Below are 21,518 nucleotides of genomic sequence, written 5' to 3'. Positions count from 1 at the left end.
GGAATATATACAAAACAAAGTTTCAGTTATGTCAATGAAATCATATTAATTGACATAACTGATAATCATATTTTAAAAGTACTTTGATAAAAAACTAATTCATGCAATCAAAAAGACTTAATAAATATTGTCAATACAAAAATTGTTACTCTTCATAAAGTACAAAGTAATGAGTAATGTATTCTACTATACGAATATGAATAAACGTTGTCTAATTTGCAAAAGGATCAACCCACACAGCTCATTGCCAGAGAGTCGATAAGACACAAAGTCATTATTACCGACTTATAATGAGAGAGGCTGCCTTGCATGAAGCAGGTGGTTTGACTTCATGTCAGAAGAAGGAGAAGACAACTGGAAACATTAGAGTAGAACTTACTGGAGTAGAATTTGTACCTCAGAGGTATTTAAAACAAGCTGAAGAGAAGAGATGACATTTCCACGACAAATCATGAATATTTGATTAAATCAATAAAAACGCCAATAGTTTATACAAACTTAACATAATAGAAAGCAGTAATCAATGTGATGATTAGCTAGTTGATAAATATTTGATCAAATCAATTATATTATCACTTATAATTTATAAAAAAATGGAGAAAAAAATCAAGATGGAAAAAGAAAAAGAAAATGCAATAATCGTTTATATAATCTTAACATAATTGATGGACGTTATCAATGTGATGATTAGATTAATAATTAATATACTTGATTGCATTATAAATATAAATAGGTTATTGAATGGATTAAAATCAAATGAAGCACTTTGAGATGCATTTCTTTATGAAAGGCGTTATTCAAATAGTATGTTATTGTATTATTACTATAATCATTATTTATAGTATTATTTTTCGTATAGATTTGATGAATGTAATGAATAAAGTAATAAAGTTGGTGACAGCCCTACTGACTCTGGATCAAACTGCGACTGTGCGGCTGTCGCGCGTTGATGACGTGTATCGCAGAGGCGGTGCGGGTCTGCCACGTCGGTCTCTGTGCAGCGCTGATCCTGTTGCTCCTCCAGCCCGGGGCTCAACTTTTAAACCCGTTTTATCCCCTCGAACCCGGGACACCGCCGGCCCGCAGCACCGCCGGTGCCGCCGCGGCTCGTCTTCACGCCAGCGCAGCCGGGGACAGTGGAGCTGTGAGGCGGGGAAACGCTCGGCGCTGCGCGGACTCGTCTCACAACTGACTGATGCATCCTCGTCCAGCTCGCTCCTCCGTGTGTTCCCCATGTTGTGTGAGTATCAACGGCTACACACAACGTTCAAACCTCGCAAAACACACGCATACACACAGGGGCACGCACGCACACACGCACATACGCACACACCCGCCTCTGTGGTTCTAAGTGTCCCATGTGAAGATAAATGATAACTCTGCCATATGTCATGAGCTACACTGCATGTCTTAGCAAGACTGACACACACACACACACACACACACACACTTGAAGCAAAACAGTTTCCTTAAAGAAAAACTCTGCGCACACACACACACACACACACACACACATGCACGCACACCTACCTCAGGTAAAAAAGTGTTTCTTTAACTAAAAGCAATGCACAGTCAAAACACTAACACACGCACACACAAACACACACACACACACATCAGGAACAAGTGTTTCCTTAAAGAAAACCTCTGCACACGCATTCCACGCAGCTTCACTTTCGTTTGTTTTTTTCAAAAAATTAGAAAATGTCAAAACCCCTTCCTGCTGCCCCTCCACAGTTCCTGTTTCCACTGCAGTGTGTTTGTGTGTGTGTTGTGTATCTCTTGTGTATCTCTCGTCTGTGTGATAAATATTGCTTCCAGTGTGCTATTCCCAAACCCACTGGTGTGTTATCGTCTCCATCATGTTTGATTAGCCCAGTGAGTCCAACGGAGACGTGGAGGTGGGATGTGCTCTGGCTGGTGGTTCAGGAGCCGCTCACTGGCGGATGAACTGGGAACTGGACTACGTTTTAGAAACCCACTGAGGACTGACGATTAAATATTGTACAGTATGTAATGTGAGGTGTAGAATGTAGAGTCCAGTTACACCTGTTGGATTCTTGACTTTCTTTCTAACTGGGCTGCAACTATTTACAGTGGTTTTCATTCCAGTTCAATTTCTCATCTATCATCTAGCAGCCATCTTTTTGATATTTCTAACTTCCATTAAGGATTAATCAGCCAGTGATACTTTTTATCCAAATGTATTCAGTTTAGTGTGATGGTCGAGAAAGAGACAATTTTAATTCTTATTTGAGACGCTATGAATATGAATGAATAGTGTAGGTTAAATTAGATTATCCTGATGGATTTTTTGTATCAATGTACAAGGTTATTTCCAGAGAAAACCATAACATATATTATAAATAATAACTATATAAAAAAACTGTAAATCTGGAGAATTCTCTGTTCAGTCACAGAAAGTTTTGTATATAAACTCATCTTTAAAATATAAGACATTACAGTATCCTATGCTTAATAATTCAAGAGATTCAATAATCATTTTTTTCATTTGTTCAGTCAACACAGGCACAGCACCATAACATGAAATCCTTACTTTGCTAGTTCTCCATAAACCAGGGATTATACGTAGCAATAGGAGGCTAAAAGCTAAATTAATAATAGAAAGAAATATACATATACAAATCTATATCTCTGTTGTGCAAAGAGCAGTAGCAGTAGCAGTAGTAGCAGAAGTAGCAGTAGCAGTAGTAGTAGCATCAGCAGTAGCAGCAGTCCAAAGGGGAATGTGCATTATTGCCACAGGTTGTAAAGTTAATATCCTTTCACTTGCAATAGTCTTAAAATGATTAATTGATGAATCCATTGTCAATTGATGATAAGCAACACGGTTGTATCTTCTCAAGTACAAGGATTTGCTGTTTTTTCAGGTTTTGTATCTATCCATCCATTTTTCATGCTGCTCATCCTGTGAGGGTTGCATTGAAATCATTGACAGGTCTTTTTATATCATTTTTAATTCAGTATCTATAACTTTAAAAAAATTTGGTTGGACCAAAACAAGACATTTGACTATGTGACCGTAAGATATCAGAGGTTTGTGATTTCAAAGAGTTAACAACTCCTCACTAAATCTCTAAATAATTAAACTGATTAGTTCTCAATGACAGTAACTATAAGATGCATCCTGACTATTTTAAAGTGTGAACTCGAGTCTTTTAACAGTGAAAAGAAGCTTGAAAGTGAAGCAGAGGTGCTGACAGGTAATGAAAAAGCAGCTCATTTGTCTTTGAAATCAATTATTTATATCCCATCCACATCTGTAACATTAGCTGCATAATGGCAGTGAGTGTGTCATCGGTTTCTGAAAGTGACGCACCTAATTGGCCTTTGTTACAGCAGGTGATTTGACATGTAAGAGCAGGAGAGGGCCGGCCGTAATCAATAACAACATAATAGATGGCTGCATTCCATTTAGTTTTGTCAATGGCTATTGTTCTTGCTGGCTCACTGACGGAGCTAAGCTGGAGAGGAGCCGTTGTAAATGTTTATTAGTTACACGTATGCGTTTCCTGCCGTGGCTTGTGAAACCGCTGCGACGTGTGGGCAATAAAACAGTGTGTTATTAGCCTTTACAAATCATACAGGTAGAGTCAGGGAGTTGAGAAGACGCTGAGGTATTTCCCTCAGGTTGTCTGTTTCAGTTCTATAGGAGACACAGGCTCATATTCACGTCTCTCGTTTTAATTTGGGTTTAAGACGAAGATGTTTTTTAATGTTCAGAAAACGAGTCACTTTCCTCAAACTGTCCGTTGCTGCAGCTCCTCTTTCAGCCTCTGTCTGAAACTCTCGCTTTACTTTGGACTTTTTAACTTAGCAGTACTTTGACATGTAAAACCTATGTAACCCTAAAGGAAGGTTAGCATCCTCTCTTTTCATCCCAACCTCTCTAGGAACGTAGTGAGCCGACGCACACTCCTCGTCAGCTACAACACACAGCCACATCTCACATTTGTCTTTGCGGACACCTCCAGGTTATCGTTAGCTAATGTGAGCTTAAGCAGGCAGACCGCATATGAACAGGTCTGACACTCCGGGTAGATGTATGTCGGGGACGGCTCTGTTTGCCTAGTGAAGCTGTGGTTTGACAGTAGCCGGCAGTGTTGCCACCAAGAAGCCTTTGGGTTATCTTTGGTTTCGGTTTCGAGGGGCTGTTGGTTCAGCTGGGTGATCATTAGAGACTCTTGTCTGTGGCTGTGTGGCGTTAAACAGAAAGGTAATATTTTCTCACATTTATATCGGAGACGTAATATAAACACTAGAATCTCCTGTCGGTCTAATGAGAGCAGTTCAACAGAGCTATGATCCCCCTCCATCAAAATTGATCATCAGATTTAGGGCTTTAATCGTTCTTACCACAGCGGCTGGGCTTCGTGTCGCTGCCCTAAACTTACCTTGTGACATCACTGTTTAAAGAGACGGGCACCTGTAACAATTTTTTCATGGGGAAGCAAGAGGATCAGTCTTCTCTTGTTATTTTGATTGATTATGTTGATTGATTATTTTTGTTATATTGCTCGAAGCTTCATATTGTACATTTAAGGTAAAGAAGATATTATGCATTTAAAAGGGGACCAAAATGAAAACGTCCCGATACCTTGAATCCCCTCGGAGATTTCTCTGGTGACCATTTTCGGAAACATTTGAGATAATGTAAGTAAACAGGTCAGCAGATTATGTAACATGTGTGTAGGCCATAGAAATTCAATTCACTTTCATAAAAAAAACTGATGTGCTTAAAAACGATTGTATAAAAGATCCACTGTTTAGAATTACAAAAAACATTCAAAGGTTTAGGACGTAGGTCGGCGGTTCGATTCCAGTCGGCCTGACTGTACTTGAGCAAGACATTGAACCTCAAATTGCCCCTGAACGATGTGTTGACAGTGTGTGAGTGAGGTGTAATAGAGAAAGTGCTTTACACAGATGCACTGTATGAATGTGTTTTATAGTAAAACTTCAGGTGGTCATCAATACAAAAACACTAAACCCAATACAGACCTTTTACCATTCAGGGGACAAAGAGCCGAGGCTATTGCACACAATAAATACTGTAAATCTCCAGAGAGTGTTTGCACAGCTTTGGGCTGTCGTCTATCAAATAATCTGAACAGGAGAGGCGGTTCATCATTTGTGGCTCAGTACACCTGCTGTGTCAGTTCCTGGGTGGTGGGGGAAAACCCTGACAGTTTCTGAGGGCAGACATGTGGAACTGACATGGTTCATTTCATGATAGCATGTCGGGTCTTTAACCTCAAGTAGGTCTGATGAAGAAAAGACGGAAGTGTTTTCTCAACATGAATGCATGAACATGGCAGCACTTTTATGTTTCAAAGTACTACAGGTTTTTCATGCTGACAACAAAATGTTATTAAACTACAAACTAATCTGAACTGTTTTTTAGCTAATCTTAAATCAAAGTTAGCTAATCTTAATTCAAGTTTCAAGAGTTTATTATCAAATGCACAACAATAACATTAAGCAGTCGCTGGCAATGAACTGCTCCGGTCACAGGCTCTCTTCTAGCAATGCTCAGAGTATAACAAGCAAACAAAAATTTTAAGTAGAAATATAATATAGTCTATTTATATAATCTATTTTTTCAAAGTACTGGTGTAGTAATAATGAGCGTATGTGTCCAAATGGCCCCAAATTCGAGGCTGCACTTCGTCAAGTTCAATTCTTGAGATATTCAAGCCCGATTTTGGGGAATTATTAGAAAGATGTCGCAGTTATTCAACATCCTTGACTTTACTGACTCTTTGTTGTTGTCCCTTTAGTTGCAAACAAACCCAGTAAAAGTAAACGTTTCCTCCACAGTGGCCTGTCTGTACATGGTGGCTGTTTGAGGGGAAGGGGAGGAGTCCCAGCGGCTGTTGGTTGGTGGGTGGTGTTCGCAGGTGCCACGGTAGCTGGCGACCATGCCAGGAGGTCGCAGGGGCCCCAGCAGACAGCAGCTGAGTCGCTCTGCTCTGCCGTCCCTGCAGACTCTGGTTGGAGGCAACCTGGGCAATGGTACAGGCCTCAGGAACAGGTATGAACACGCTCACCTGTAACAACTAGTTTACTTCCACTGATTTATGTTTTTCTGTATTTTTCCAAATGTTCTTGTAAATGCAGCAAACCAGGATTGTTTCTTTTCATTTGAACTCAATTCATATATTACTCCACATAAGACGCCATGCAGATACGTTTCTGAGCAAATGAAGTCAAAGACAGTCAGAATCATATAATCTGGAGATTGTTTTCCTGATGAATCAGCACAGGCAGGACATGTCAGAACAATGCAGGTTCCTAAAATCCAAAGCAAAACCATCCCAGTTCTTCTCTGACCAACGACAGGCAAAAGATTTTTCCTGTGAAACAAAGAAAATCATTAAATCCTATCAGTGAAGAAACTGGAAATAGCTCACATTTGGAATTTTTTATATTCATTTAAAAGTGATGTCGAGTATCATTTGTTAATCAAAATAGTTTCAGATTTAGTTCCTGTCGATGAATTTCTCATATCCTCTTCAAACTTGTTTTTCAGGGATTAGTGCTGAGCCTTGTAGTTTCTGTAGTTCTGTGCTTCTGCCCTGAGCTGACCTTTGATTGTGTAAATGTTTCATACACAGCTTGCAGTAGGCTTGATGTGACACAAAAGTATGTATCCCTCACGCATCTTTTGTGACTGTTTAATATTTTGATGTTTTCCTGTGTCTTTCTTTAGGAGCAATAACTCGGTGGGTCTGTCGGCCCCGCCCCTCTCGGCTCTCATTGTTCCAGAGCCGGTCCGCCACTCCAGGATCCCCGAGCTGCCCCTGGACAGCGGCCTGCTGTTTGAGCTCCTGCTCTTTCTCTATCTGCTGGTGGCCTTGTTTGTGCAGTACATCAACATCTACAGGACGGTGTGGTGGTACCCATACAGCCACCCCGCCGCCTCTACCTCGCTCGTAAGAACACACACTCACAATTATATTTCAAAACGAAAAACTCAGCCACTGGATCCACTGATTAGTCCATATACATTTTATAACATAACGGAAGTTTCCAGTACTTACTTTATATTGTCCTAAAATAAGAAACCTTTTTATGGATGATCTTTATATTGACAGCTGGTATTTAATACTCCTGCAGCCCATTTTAATGTGCATCCACAGCTTCGAAACTTTATAGCCTCGTGTCCTTCCCCATCTTATTTTAGCCGCAATATTCAAATGTAAACCAGATGCATGACGGACCGTAAACATCACCTCAATGCTACAAATTTACAAATTCTAAATGAGTTTCGAAAAATAGTTTAATATCCTGCGTCAAAATCACCAACATCTACAATTATCCTTTTGCCCTCTAAAGTAAGATTACATGAGATTTTCTCTCCATAAAGGGATCGACACTCAACGTTATGATGTCTGGCATTTTTATTTTCCCCCCAATTGGCATCAACCAGCGGCAGCAGGCATTATGTCTTCAGGTTGTTCATCCATTTATGTGAACACGATATCTCAAGAACACGAGAGAATCCTTTTAGATTTGGCACAAATGTTCATGTAGACTCACAGATGAACTGATTACATTTGGGCGATCGAAGGTCAAGGACACAAAACCCGTTTTCAGCCTCTTGAACATTATATATCAAATCTATACAAGTTTTCACCAGCTGCTCCTCGGAATCAAAGATGTATTGATTTGATTCCAGAGGACAAGGGCAAAATAAATGTAAACTGAAACTGCACTAGTTGGTGGAGGCATACAATTGCAGGGTGTTAATTCTAGTTAACCTTTAGAAATGAGAGCAGATAAAGTGGACTTGTAACTAAATTTCCATATTATTCATGAACCTATTTAGCTACTCATTTAGTTTTATCGTATTTCATTGGTCTTCTTCTTCTTTTTCCTACTGTTTTTTGTTAATATTTATATTTGTATTCATAGCTGTTGTAGTGTTCTTGTTCTCGAAGAACTGAAAAATTAGGATACATTTACTTCAAATTTTGTGTCATGTGTTTTTGCTGAAAACTGATATGAGCTTTTCCCTTCCTTCTGTGCTGCTGCTGTAGAACTTTCATCTGATGGACTATCACCTGGCGACCTTCATCACAGTCATGTTGGCCAGGAGGCTTGTTTGGACGATAGTTTCTGAGGTAACCACAGACTTGTCTATACAATCAGCTCACACTTGTTAATATACAACACTGTGGAGTCCCTCTGACATCTGTGACTCATTCTGTGAAATCGTCCAGGTGTCTCAGAGCAGCGGCGGGTCGCTGCTGCGCTACGTGGTTCTCATCGCGGCTCGGCTCTGCCTGCTGACCATGTGCGGCTGGGTGCTCTGCTGGACGCTGGTCAACCTCTGCAAGAACCACTCAGTGCTCAACCTCCTCTTCCTGGGATACCCGTGAGTAAAACATAAATCATCTTTTTAATAAATCCCCTTGATACTATATTCTTAAACTGAGAAATGTGTGTCTGAATAGACATGTGGACCCTCCCTTCATGTGTCTGACCATTTAGTTTAGTCATGTTTTAAAAGTAAAACTCGCTGCTCTGTTCTCCGGCCAGATTCGGTGTGTACGTCCCGCTCTGCTGTTTCCACCAGGAGGGAGGGAAAAGCCAAACGGCGTCCGCCGACTGCGATTACCCAGCCGATCACCAGACGACCGACCTAGCAGAGGCCCCGTTCTTTCGACCACGCGACTTCCTCTTCCTGTTACGAGAGAACCTCCGGGAGCAGTTCTCCAGCTCCCCGCACATGCCCACTCACACCTGTCCACCGACGCAACCGCAGACAGCCGAGCTGATTCGAGCCGAGGTGGAGGAGCTGAAGAGCGACTTCAACCGTCGAATCAAGGAGGTGCTCTTCAACTCGCTGTTCAGCGCTTACTATGTCGCCTTCCTGCCTCTCTGCTTCGTCAAGGTTGGTATCTGTCACCTCAGTATCTGACACAAATCTTCCTTCAGTCCTCGAAAATCATTGATGAGTTCATCTCTGCTTCTTCATCTCCACAGAGCACGCAGTACTATGACATGCGTTGGTCATGTGAGCATCTGATCATGGTGTGGATCAATGCGTTTGTGATGCTGATGAGTCAGCTGCTGCCCCCCAGCTACTGCGACCTGCTTCACCGGTCGGCAGCTCACCTGGGCCGCTGGCAGAAGCTGGAGCACGGCACGTACAGCAACGCACCTCAGCATGTGTGAGTGGCCACTATTTTTTTTACACTTGCAGGGGTTTAAAAATGACTCTTGTAAGGTTTGTGTGTAACAGTGTTGTTGATGTGTGTTACAGGTGGTCAGAAAGCACTATTTGGCCTCAGGGGGTGTTGGTACGACACAGTCGATCTCTGTATAAGGCAATTGGAGCCTATAATGTCGCTCTGCCCTCTGATGTTTCCCATGCAAGGTTTTATGTGAGTATCTGCACTTTGTATCCTCGGCTGCTTTCACACATGCACTGCACTCCGGACAGTTGACTGATATTTTCCGTAGGGGCTGAATGTGATAACACAAATGTCCCAGTCAGGTGCTCCTGACCTTTTTGGAAGTTTCCCTGCCAGCCCCCTTGTAAAATGGCTGGAATATGCTTGAGTGAGCCCAAATGAGAATACAACAGGAAATGTGTGGAAAAATTCTCAGTAAGTGAGTCGGGGCCTTGATGACGTTTCTAACACATAACGGACGCAAAACTGAAAAAGACGAAAAGAAAATAATTATCTTCATAAATATAGATAAGGGCCGACGCCAGTGTAGACATACACTGTTCAGAAAAAAACGCTTTCTACATTGTAATTTTAAACGTCATGTTGTGCCTCCTTCATGCTGTGACACCCCCGCCTGAATGTTCTGTACATTTACTCATAGTGTACCTGTCTGACCTGCACAATCTCCTGCTCTGCTCTACATCTGAAAGTTAAACTAATGAATATCTTTAGCTGATTTTCTTTTCCTGTCGTTGGTTTTTCAGTTTCTGTTTCACAAGCCATTGCGGATCCTCAACCTGCTGATCTGGATCGAGTCGACTGTGGTTTTGTATCAGTTATACTCTCTGCTGCGCTCTGAGCGCTGGAACCACACGTTGTCTCTGGGCCTTATTCTCTTCTGCAACTACTATGTCCTTTTTAAACTGCTCCGAGACCGCATCGTGCTGGGCAAAGCCTACTCCTTCCCTCTGGCCTCCAACACTTTGGGGCTCAAATCCCCGTAGAGGCTCCGCAGAGCGAGACCTCACCTCCGGACTCTGGATTTGGAGGAGAAAGACTGGAGGAGGTCTGGTACAGCGGCAGACTGGAGGGTTGTTATAGCACTCACGCTTGGAGGTTAAGGGACAGAATGTGAACTCATAATTGTGTTTTGATACGGTTCTATTTTTAATGCAATGTTTATATATACCTATTTAAAAGAATATTTTTATTTTGTATACTATTTCGAGTTACGCCGGGCATTACCACACTGACAACATTAGCATGTGGTGTCAGGTGACAGGGAAGTCTGGGAATGCCAGGAGGTGACTTTCACCAAAGATATTTTAAGTGCAGGTGGCCAATGACAGAGACAACATGGTGTCTGACAGTCAGTCAAACCAGATGAGCGATTCAGAGCAGTGGAAGGAGTCGTGCCTGAGAACCTGAATCCTGATTGGCCTAAATTCTCCTCCGACTTAAATCTGGAACCAGTTGCCGTCTTGGGAAGCAGGATGATCTGATCATTTCAGCACTGCTGCAGAAATGAATGCTGATCCTTTAGTCAATGCTCTTTTAAGGAATAGTTAGACAATGTGGAAAAGAAGCTTCTTTGCGATCAGGCGAGGAATGAGAAGATTAATATGACTCATGTCTGTCCAGGAAATATGAAGCTGGTTCTAGCTAAGCATGAAGAGAGAAGGGAGAGACAACTCTGCTCTGTCCAGTGGTTCTAACATCTACCTTCCAGCAGCTCATAACATTTTATATCTCCTTTGTTTAACTTCAACAAAAGCCAATGTGTAAAAACAATGTTCAGTTGTGTTATAGTATGTTATCTGCTGGGGACATGAGCTAAGCTCGACCTGTCCTTCAGACATGAGCTATTGATTTTCTCACGGGACTTCCTGCCAGAAACAGACTAAGTGAATTTCCAAACTTTGTCTGACTAATCTTCGAGCAGAGCCTCGTGTGGAAGTCAGACAAAACATCGACTGACTTGAGATCAGTCAGTATGTAAATCACACCTAAGGTAAACCTATCCACTGCTTAAACAGAACTGTACTCGTCCTCATTCAACTTTTTTTGGGGCCTTTTTATCAGTATGTGCTAGTTTCACCTGATTGGCTGCGTGGAGGGGCAGTAGCAGCACCAAGCTTTCACTCTGTCTCTCCACACTTTGACATGCTGAAATCTTTTTTTTTGCCACGGTCTAGCACCTGACCCATTTGTGCACTTAAAATCCATCCAGACTCTCTGTTTTCTTGAATTTCTGTGCCTGAGATATTAAACTTAAGTGGGGGAGAGGACCATGTGACATCGGGTTCATCTCTTTGCCAACTGGATGCAGTTAACAGAATGATTGTGGTTAATAAATGTTTCTGTCGGTTCAGTCTTCTTCCCCAAAGCGAATATATCGACAGCAGTGGATGTTTAACGGTGACACTTCTATGGAGGATGAATTTAAAATCAAAAGGGTGTGGACGGCTGAAGGGAAGGGACTATGTAGTTCAGCTCATTACCAGTTCATGTATTTTTGTTTACCGCAGCGGTGTTACAAACAGGTTGCCTTGCATTGTTTTGCCTATCTGAAGTCGCACTCTCCTCCACTCCTTCACCTGCTCTCATCTCCAGGCAGTATTGTTCGTCCCAGGGCCCATTAGCTTCCCATTATTCAGAAAGAAATCAATACAAATTCACCTGAAGCCTTTTCGTCAGCGGGCAAAGTCCGAGTGGGAAATCTGAGAATCAATATTTTACTGTTGCAGCTGTGGATTTCACATTGGCTGCTTCAGCTGAGTTTCGGGTTGAGTGTCAACGAGGTGGAGGAAGATATTTTTGAGATTAAGCAGCGTGTCCGTCTGGATCACAGAAAAAGAAGTGTGAAGAATTTATGATTGAACCCAAATGTCCTGCACGTGTCTGTTGTTCTGCTTCGTCTGCAAACTTTTGTCATTTTCCACTTGAATGTTCCCGATTTTGCAGCTAAATGGTGCAGTTCACTTTCTATGTCATTGATGAGCACTGCTATTGAAATATCAGTTTTGTATGGGTATAGTTTTATGTCACCCTAAACTTGCCCTTATCCCATTACTACAGCAAGGAGACATTTTGAGTTTTGTTTAAAATTCTGCTTCTTTTTCACATCTTACTTGAATGTTTTTTGCCCAAATATCACAAACTCTGTCTGTTTACTTTGGTGAATCTCATTACATCACAGCTGAAGTGAGCTTTTGAAAGATAATTAATTCAGCACCACTGGACCCACGGTGGCGAGATTTGTACTCGAGCGTCCTCTGGCCTCCAGGATGTTAGGAGATAAATGTAAAATTGTCGCCGACACTTTCGATCTGTGTTCCCTTTGCTATAAAAAATGTTCAAACTGAGTTACAGAGTTTGTTTTGTCAGTGCCATGTTCCAGGGTTCATACTCCAGGGTTTGAAAGTGCTGGAGAAGTCACAGGAGCTGGTCCTCATAGTTCGGCATTTTTACAGTGTTCTGTGTCCACCAAGCATTTCTGAAAACATCGGAAATAAAAATACAAATGGAGTTTAAACCAATAATGTGTTTCTGTGCATGAAATGTCTTGTGTGAGCAGGACGGAAAGAAATGTGTGACACAGTTGTTTATTTCAAAAAGTATATATTTCATTAAATTTGCCACAGTCTTCAGTTTGAGGGACAAAATAATGCAGTGTCACAAGTGTGAGGAGGAAGTAAAAAGTGCTTATTTAGGCCCAGGCATAGATTGCATAACGGACACCTGCAGTGTTTTACTTTTGCCACCAGGGGGAGCTGAGCATTAACGTACAACATTTAACAAAATGTGCTCTGCAGCCTTGGTGTGAGACATCTGCAGTCGTTGAACATCCAAAACTTTCTTCAATGGTTAACTCTGTCAATTCCTAACTTTGCTGACAGAGAAAACTGTGCCTGTAGATAAGTGGTGTGATATATGATAGTTTGGAGAGTTGGCACCTTTGGTAGCTGACATACATTCATCCACAAAAACCATACTCAGTAGAAAAAAGTTTGAACAGTGCAATCTTTAGTATTAGCTCAAGAAAGATGATAGGATGAAAAGTCAAACTGCGGCGCTGTTTAGGTTTTATTCCATAAACATCTTTCTACATCGGTCCATGTTCCAGAACTGAGGAACTGTTGTCCAGATAAATGTTCCAGGGTATGGAAAAAAAACAGGCCACAGTTCTGCACAACCACCTGAACCTAAATGTTTTTCCACTTAACAAAAATATAACTAACACATGTTATAGGAAACTAAGCAGAAATTAAATGAACACTTCCCGTTCACATAAGTTAGTGTTGTTACTTGATCTGTCTTTACGAAGTTGGCTTCTGAGAATTTTAGCAACAAAGGAAATTTAGATTTTCATGTTAATGTTGTGTCAGTGCTAAGAGTAGTGGGGTGAAAAGTCTGGATTCTCGTGGCCCCCATATTCCAGGAAAGGTCATGAGGAATGTAGTGGGCCTGTTGTTATGAAACTATACCTGCGTCCATTTCCTCAGCCCTCTCGGCAGTCCACAAAGTTCCCTTTAATCCAGTAGCAAATCTGAGCGTATTTGAGAGGCGTGATTCTCACCGCCACATTGAATTCGTGAGATGCCCCTTGTCGCTCCACCCACTGATGCCCAGAAAACACACCTATCACCTTCCGCTCCCAACGCCGACGCCTCCCATCCCACATCCGGGCGTAGACCCCTGAGCCGCTGGCCCCGGGTTGAGCATCGCAGTGCTGGTACAGCAGGTCGGATGTCTCCTCGCCGGCCCGACAGAACCGATACACCAGCTGGCCTGGACGGTCGTTATCGAATCCTGCGAAGTGGACGCGCTTACCCGGCAGCCTCTGAGCCGGCGGGCTGACTCCCAAGTTCATGTGGCGGCGTTTGTGGGGTTTCTTGAGTTCGAGCAGAGCATAGTCGTAGTCCATCCCGATGTCGTTGGCGTTCCCTTTAATCCATCCTTTGGGGACATGGGTGCGCTTGGCTCTGATCCACTGGAACTTCATCTTGTCATTGGTTGGTGGGTCGTACGGACCGATGCCCACCTCGACCTGGTTGGTGAAGTTGGACGGAAGGGAAATGGAAGAAGACTGTGCGTCTCGGTGCTTGGGTTTTAAAAATCCAACCCGGAGTTTTTGGGCTCCTTTCACATAGTTCTTACCATCGTGAACACAATGAGCAGCTGTGAGAACATGCCGGTCCCCCACCAGTGTCCCAGAACACCCAGTGGACAGCTTGACAGCCACTGAGAACGGATACTTTAGCAGGAAGTTCTGTCCAGCGATGCTAAAACGTCCATCATGGCCGAAGATCTGACGCTTTCTCCTGACATGGGACTGCGCGGCCTTCCTTGACGACCTGGAGGAATAGGCCGTGCTGGTGGTTGAGTTGGGTTGGTAGCCATAGATCCCAATGGCGGTCTCAGTCAGATGACCATTGGAGTGAAGAGTCTCGTAGGCCAGAAGACGTCGCAGGTCCCAGTAGCTCGGCTGGGCGGCCCGCATGTGGCATTCTGGGTCACAGGGGGAGCTGACATCCAGACGGGCCGGGGACAGGAAGTGAGGGGCAGGCCGAGGCTCTGAGGTCTGTGGGAGGACCACAGGGACACGCTGGAGGATCCACTGGGGGCGGGAGGAGAAAATGGGGGGAAGGAAGAGGAGAAATAGGAGGGAGGTAAACCTGTGGATGGGAGGGAGAGGATAGATCAGGTGAACTACTGTACAAAAAACATGAAGCGCATCAAACCCAACATTTCCGCGGATCCCAGAGAGTGAAGTTCAGACCGGACGTTGGGGCCCCTTAGCATGAAACACATCCTCATTCCTAAATGCAGCATCATGGGTTTATAATTCCAAGCGATGGGAGTTGAGGGGAAACTATTTCAGCTGTTTTTTTGTTTTTTTTTATCAGCTCTGGAATTTGGAAGTCGGAACTCCCACTATTTAAAATGCTGCAAATACGTCAGACAGGGCAAAGATCAGATCTTATGATGGAAAATTCCTTGAGTGTCTGTAGGGATGTGACCTCAACCCTGTAGAGTGGCTGTATAACCAAAGTTTGATATATGTGGCACAGTTCAGAAAAATAAGTTTATTATTAACACATTTCAACAACAATGAAGGTCAAAGTGCTTTAAGAGGCATCATGACAAATTATAGTCATGACACGTCCTATATCTGTTGGGACTATACAGCAAAGTGTCCTGGAGATGTGAAGTCTCCTGTAACTCATGCAACACACAATATAAAAGCAAGATTCAGAATATGTTTTAAAGGAGAAAAACGAATAAAGTATCTCTTCATCCAACGAGTTTTTTTTATTTGCTGCTCCACTGATTAAATGTTAAGTGTGCAAGTGAAATTCCCTTTCAGTGTTTTTAACTTTTACGCGCAGACACACATGGACATAGAGGTGACTCACCGCGGGAGCGCAGCCCGGGAGCGCATGGTTCCTCTTCTGCAGGTGAGCTGGTGGCTGAACACTGAGGGGAAAACCCCCCTCCTCAAACCAGACGTGTCAGAGGCAGCGGAGGGAATCGAACTGGTGAACCAGTCCTGCTGCAAAAAAAAACACAAAGAGAGCAGTTGTCTTCTCGGCTGTTCTCTCAGGAAATAACGGCTTTATTTAATCCGGCAGGGAGTGGAGTCGTCCAACAGAAGCAGCCGGCTCGATAGCAGCGGAGGAGCTGGACCATTGTGCGCTACAGGAGGAGGAAGATGGTGAGGATGATGAAGAGGAGGAGGAGGAGGAGGGCTCCTGCCTGTCTGAGCTCACTCCTTCATCTGCAGAGAACTGGAGGCAGCGGGAGGGTTTCCAAACCCCGTCAAGGTCACATGACATCCCATCACTTACTCCGTCACCTCCCCATCTGTGAGGGACACAAAATGACATAAGTGGGGGAAAAATGTTTAATAATTAAAAAAAATTGAACAAGGCAATTTATATATTTATTTATAGAACTCTGTCTTTATTCTTATAGCACTTATCCAAACAAGGTTCACATAACCCATGGAAAAACATTTATGAAATACAATAAGTTATTCAATTCAGTTCAAATCATAACATAATAGGGTCAGGACCTAATGATTTATGGAGAAACTCAACAGTTCCCTCTTATTTATTTATTTATTTATTCACAGTCTGAGTTGAATAACACTTCAAATCATTTTCAGATAAAATACAGATTTGAATCATGTATTTCTACTTCAAGTAGGGTTGTACCACTCGTTGCTTCAGCAGCTAGAACATTAGGAGCCACGTCAGGGAAGTTTTTCTCTATCTGTTGTGATCATTCACCTTTACATCTCATCTTTGAAGTGCAGCCAGGTTTCAACGTAACTTGGGATTTCAAAAATAATAGTCCTGTTACTTATACTAAGGGAAGTAATGTATGAATTAGAAGTACAACTTGAATATAAACAATAAAAACCCTACACATTATATTTATATATAAAATATAGATGTCACACCAACACTGAGCAACATTCGTTCTTTATATCGGGCAACCGGACCAGATTCCCTCTCTCTCTCTCTCTCTCTCTCTCTCTCTCTCTCTCTCTCTCTCTCTCTCTCTCTCTCTCTCTCTCTCTGCCACACATACACATCCAGAAATGTCAGATACTCATTAAATAATTACATCACCCACATACATCATTGTTCCGCCCAAACAAACTTTCACACTGTTGATTTACTTGGTTGATCGCCCTCGTGACTCTTGGCATTAATCACAAAGACCATTCACTTGGGAGAAAGCCATTAATTCCTCTCCCCCACCACACACACACTAACACACACAGAGAGACACATACATGACATTTACATTGTAGTAACTGTGTTTGTTGAGAGGAACTAGTTGAATGGCTTGACCCATCTATTTTGAAATATGTGTGCTTTGTAGCGACTTTATCTGGCCACCTGAACAACCAGAGGACTGGGCCGGGGGGGGGGGTCAGGCAGGAAAACAGAAAACATTGTCTCCATTTCTAACAAAATTAAATAAAAGAGGAACATATGAGAAACTGCAGGTCAAGATTGCAAACGTTGAATTGAGGAATATAGCCTCGTTATAATAATGATATAAACAAAAGTTAGTTGATGGTTGTTTAATAAATCATGAAGTTGTATGAGCTGAGGGAAGTGACACAATCACACACCATTCATGAACTAATTATTATAACAATTACAAATACGATATTATTAAAATAATAATATTAAAATAATATTAATTGCAAACACACAACACTGCTCCATTTAAAAAGTAATGGTCTGTAATTATATAGAGATTGTTGTAGTTCTCACGACCACTCGAGTCTCTTTACAGTACATCCCAGTGAGAATGAGGGAGGCGGGAATCGAACCACCTTCCTTATGGTCAGCGGGCCTGAAGTGGTCCAAATTAAATACTCTAGATGTACATGTGTATATTTGTTGACCTGCTCCCTTACTGCTGCTAAAATCTGTTTAGTTAGTTTTAGGTGAGTAGTCATTCAAACAGTAGAGTAAAAGTACACGTGTATTTCATCAGAGAAAGAAACTTTGAGCCACTTCCATGTTCTCCACAAAGTGAGAAACCATAATAGCGAAGGAGTTTGAGTTTGGAGCCGAGGAGACATCCAATCAGAGCGTGCAAATTAAATTGTGACCAATCGAAGGCGGCGTTTCATTGGAAGGCGGGAGTATGTGAAACCCGATCGGGCTGACGTCCAATCAGAGCGTGCAGAGGAAACTTTGACCAATCAGAGGTGAAGACTCCACTTCCTTATCGTCTCTCATTCATGACCGAGCAGTCCGCTACGGGCAGGTGGTTGACAGTTGAGCTTTGTGACGTAAAACACTTCCTCTCTGTGCAGCACCTGCAGGATTCTCTGTCAGTAAATCCTCTTGCAGGACGTTTGTGGGCGGATCATTTGCTCTCTCGCCTGCAGCGAACCAATCAGGCTGCTTTACATGAACTTCCCATCGGCCCCGTGAGCCTGTGAGCAACACGGAGGTTTGATAAATGAATTAAGTTGATATAACGGACTCATGTTTGATTCTGTCCGAGCTCAACGTGAGGCCACAGAGTCAGTGCACCGCGTCCCAGTCTCAGGGGAAAGGACACCACGAGTTAAAACTGTGTCTGATTCACAGCCCTATAAGTACATGTGGGGGTGCATAGCATTAATGTGGAACTTCGGCTTCACATATAATAATACTGGATTGATACAGAGAAGATTAGCATGGCCCCTGGCGCAAGGATGACACGCACAATCGTGAAGCAATCCCGTTTTGTGTCTTTGTTTAAATAATTTCGTTTTGCTTCTCTCTCCCTGTCAGCGTTAGAAATGGTGCTGCACCAGTAAACCACTGCAAACATGGTGACTGGAGCCATTAAAGGTCTGCAGGAGCGCCCCCTGTACTCCTAAAGGCCTCAATACAGTCTGATCAGGTCTCTATAAAGTGCAGGGGGACGGTTAGTTTTTGTGCAGGTGAACATGCAGGCACTTAGGAATTGAGATGGTGACGTATAGGAAGTCACCATCTCAATGTCCATTTCCCCTCGGATGTTCACCGGTGTCTGGGGTGTTGGCGTAGAAAAGGTCCAGTCTTCTCTCAGGTGTGGAGGCACAGACGTACAGGGGGAAAGTGGGCAGAGCGGGGGATGGAGAGGTGGGATTAAAGTTCCCAGAGATGAGGAGGACAGGTGCATGTGTCTGCAGTCCGGTCATCACAGACTGGCCAAAAATTTATGAGGGTGGTCGGTGTTTTTTCAAATTATTGTTGTGTTTTAGAAGATGATATTTCGGAGAACATGCAACCGGTGCAGATTAATAAAAATATGGATTTAGTGAATTTAATTGTGGTTTCATAAGGGGTCTGTTGGGCTTTGATGGGGGTATACACTTAACTCACTTCCAGAATTGTTTCTTTCAAGCGTATACTCCTGTTTAGACAAAGCAAACTCATTATTACATGTGGATTAGTGAGCTTCAGAGGTGTTTCTAGCAAATTATTTTTCCTTTAAGAGCCAGGCTGCTCCCCCCTCCCCCCCCCCCCCCCCCCCCCCCCCCCCACCTCTTCCCTGGTATCTGGCTGCACAATGTTCTGGTGTTAATCTTTTTCCAGTAAGTTTGATTTAAACTAGTTATTTGAGGCAATAAATAAACTGGGAGAAACATCTTTTTTGACAGCTGAGGTCAACTCTGGAGATTGGGATGAGGTGGAGACATGTCATCCATTTTTATATACAGTCTATTTTACAGGTCTTTATACTAAGCTAAGCTAACTGACAGCTGGGTGCAAACTTTGCATTGTTTGCTGTACAGACTTGAGGGCTGTAATCAATCCTCTCATCCATCTCTCAGTGGGAAAGCAAATAAGATTCTCAGATATTCAGCGTCTCAACTGCATTTGATTATAGATCAGCACCTTTGCCAGGACTCAGGGTGGACCTGCTGGCTCATCAAACCCTGCTCTGAATTACCCAAAACCCCACCCATCCCCAAAAACCCAAAATGACAGTTAACACGCACATGCACACACTTACCTCTCTCTCTCTCTCTCTCTTTCTGGAAACGCTATCTGGGTCAGGACGCTCTGCCAGGGTGTCGCCCTCCACTTGTCCCATTAACGGTCTCTGCTGGTTTCTCACGTTTTCACATGAGCCCAAACGTATCTGGTTTTCCATCTTCCCTCTGTAGATGGAGTTCTCACCACTGCTTCGGAGAAGTTTTTGCTGTTTGATAATCAATCTGTGCAGGTTGATGATTGCACTTGAAATTGGGGGTGCAGATGTGGAACTGATTATAAAACTCATATACTATTTATCTTGATGTGCAATCCACTGGTTACACTCGTGCAATGTTTTTTACAGAGCCCATTATGAAACCTTTGATGCTCTTTTTATACTGGTTATGTATTTTGTCTAAGGATAATAAAGCTTTCTAATTCTAATTCTAAAAGAGGAATTTTGAGGAAATAACGGTACTGTGTTTGTTTGTATTTCTTCTCTAGGACAACAGGAAGGAATGCCCCCTTTTTCTTCTCTTTTTACCGAAGGAGACCTTTCTGTTTGTCTTGAATTGTTATGAAAGAGTCCGTCTGTTTGGCTTTGGCCTCTGTTGTCAGGGAAACCCACATTCCCCAGAGTACTGTTCATGTTAATTGTTTTATTCCTCCCACTCTCCTCCTCTCGCTTCTGGCCACAGACACAATCGAGCAAGTGTGGACGGCCTCGCATGTTTGAATCCTCTCTCTTTATGTCCCTTGGTCTGTCTGCTCTGTTCCATCGTTGTTTTCTCCCCCGTCTCTGAGCCTCTCTGCCTCTCGCTGGAATCATCTCTCTCTCTCCCGTCCCGGACCTCTTCTCTCGCTCGTCCCAAGTGGCCACGAAACAGCTGTTTGGCAAAGCCGGACAACCACAGGCGTCTTTGGAGAAGCTATTTGCTGTGAAATCTTGAATGAAACCTCAGGCCAAGTTTAAATCTCGATGAAAAGTCCAAAGGAAGATAATACAGTTGTTGGCAAGCGCATTGGATCATTTTTAATGCAAAAAGGAAATGGTCAACACTGCCTGCCTCAGCTGCTGTGGGAGGAAATGTCCACTTTTGATGCTCGGTACATTCCAGGAGTTGTTTTGTGATGATGTTTACTGTTTGGAGGATTTACTTTACTCCATCCTGCAGCAGACTTGTGTATCATTTTGTGAATTTCGAAGTTACCCAAGATTGTACAGCAACAATACATAAATTGGTTTCAGTCTGTTGCCTCTACGATGGACGACCAATCTCCAAATCTTCCCACTGTACAAAAATGAAGCCAAAATATCTGGATGCTGCCATCTTGTGATTTTGATATCATTTGGGGCCAGAGACTGTACAGAATAGTGACTGGGGGTGGAGCCACTGTGTTGAGGTCCCGCTGTTATAGGCAGTTGACCAATCAGGAGTCAGTTGCAGTTGTCAATCATGATGTTTTACCATTTATAAGGATCCTAAAATGAACACTTAAACATTCATCAGTGTAATAAGAAGAAAAAAAACATTTTAGAAACAATCTTTGGGGATAAAAAAATGTGTGTCCCATCTGCTAACATTGAGGGGCCAGTGTTTAGGATTTATACTGCAGCCAGCCACCAGGGGGAGGTCAAGCAAATTCAAGCTCTTGCTTGTGTTTGACTTCCTGTTAAAAATGATCACCTTGTTCCAAACCTGACCTCCTGACCAACCAAACCTGCCTCACTCTGCCTCTGATTGGTCAGTTAGGATGATAACTTCAGAATCAGCCAATCATAGGCAGAGCAGAGGGGGTCATGTCTATGTTTGACTTCCTGGTTTAA

General features: G+C 42.9%; 2 protein-coding genes and 1 non-coding gene across 3 annotated transcripts; 2 read left to right on the top strand and 1 right to left on the bottom strand.

Moving 5' to 3' along the window:
* Positions 1-1,126: 1,126 nt before the first annotated feature.
* tmem39a (transmembrane protein 39A) lies at positions 1,127-12,738 on the top strand. Its single transcript, XM_053413025.1, has 9 exons — positions 1,127-1,240; positions 5,842-6,055; positions 6,734-6,956; positions 8,064-8,147; positions 8,247-8,401; positions 8,566-8,920; positions 9,013-9,200; positions 9,293-9,413; positions 9,968-12,738. The coding sequence occupies exons 2-9, from the start codon at positions 5,943-5,945 to the stop codon at positions 10,205-10,207; spliced, it is 1,479 nt and encodes a 492-aa protein (XP_053269000.1). The 5' UTR covers positions 1,127-1,240; positions 5,842-5,942; the 3' UTR covers positions 10,208-12,738.
* A 54-nt stretch (positions 12,739-12,792) lies between these two features.
* Positions 12,793-16,018, bottom strand: LOC128426219 (serine protease 23). The gene is made up of 2 exons (XM_053413092.1): positions 15,623-16,018; positions 12,793-14,881 (listed from the first exon to the last, which is right to left on the bottom strand). The coding sequence occupies exons 1-2, from the start codon at positions 15,646-15,648 to the stop codon at positions 13,705-13,707; spliced, it is 1,203 nt and encodes a 400-aa protein (XP_053269067.1). The 5' UTR covers positions 15,649-16,018; the 3' UTR covers positions 12,793-13,704.
* A 2,348-nt stretch (positions 16,019-18,366) lies between these two features.
* Positions 18,367-18,473, top strand: LOC128446006 (U6 spliceosomal RNA). Its single transcript, XR_008339539.1, has one exon. It is a non-coding gene; the product is annotated as a U6 spliceosomal RNA (small nuclear RNA).
* The last annotated feature ends 3,045 nt before the right edge of the window (positions 18,474-21,518 follow it).

The sequence above is a fragment of the Pleuronectes platessa genome, chromosome 1, assembly GCF_947347685.1.
Source record: "Pleuronectes platessa chromosome 1, fPlePla1.1, whole genome shotgun sequence".
Classification (NCBI taxonomy): Eukaryota; Metazoa; Chordata; class Actinopteri; order Pleuronectiformes; family Pleuronectidae; genus Pleuronectes; species Pleuronectes platessa.
This window is presented reverse-complemented; position numbering and strand designations above follow the sequence as displayed.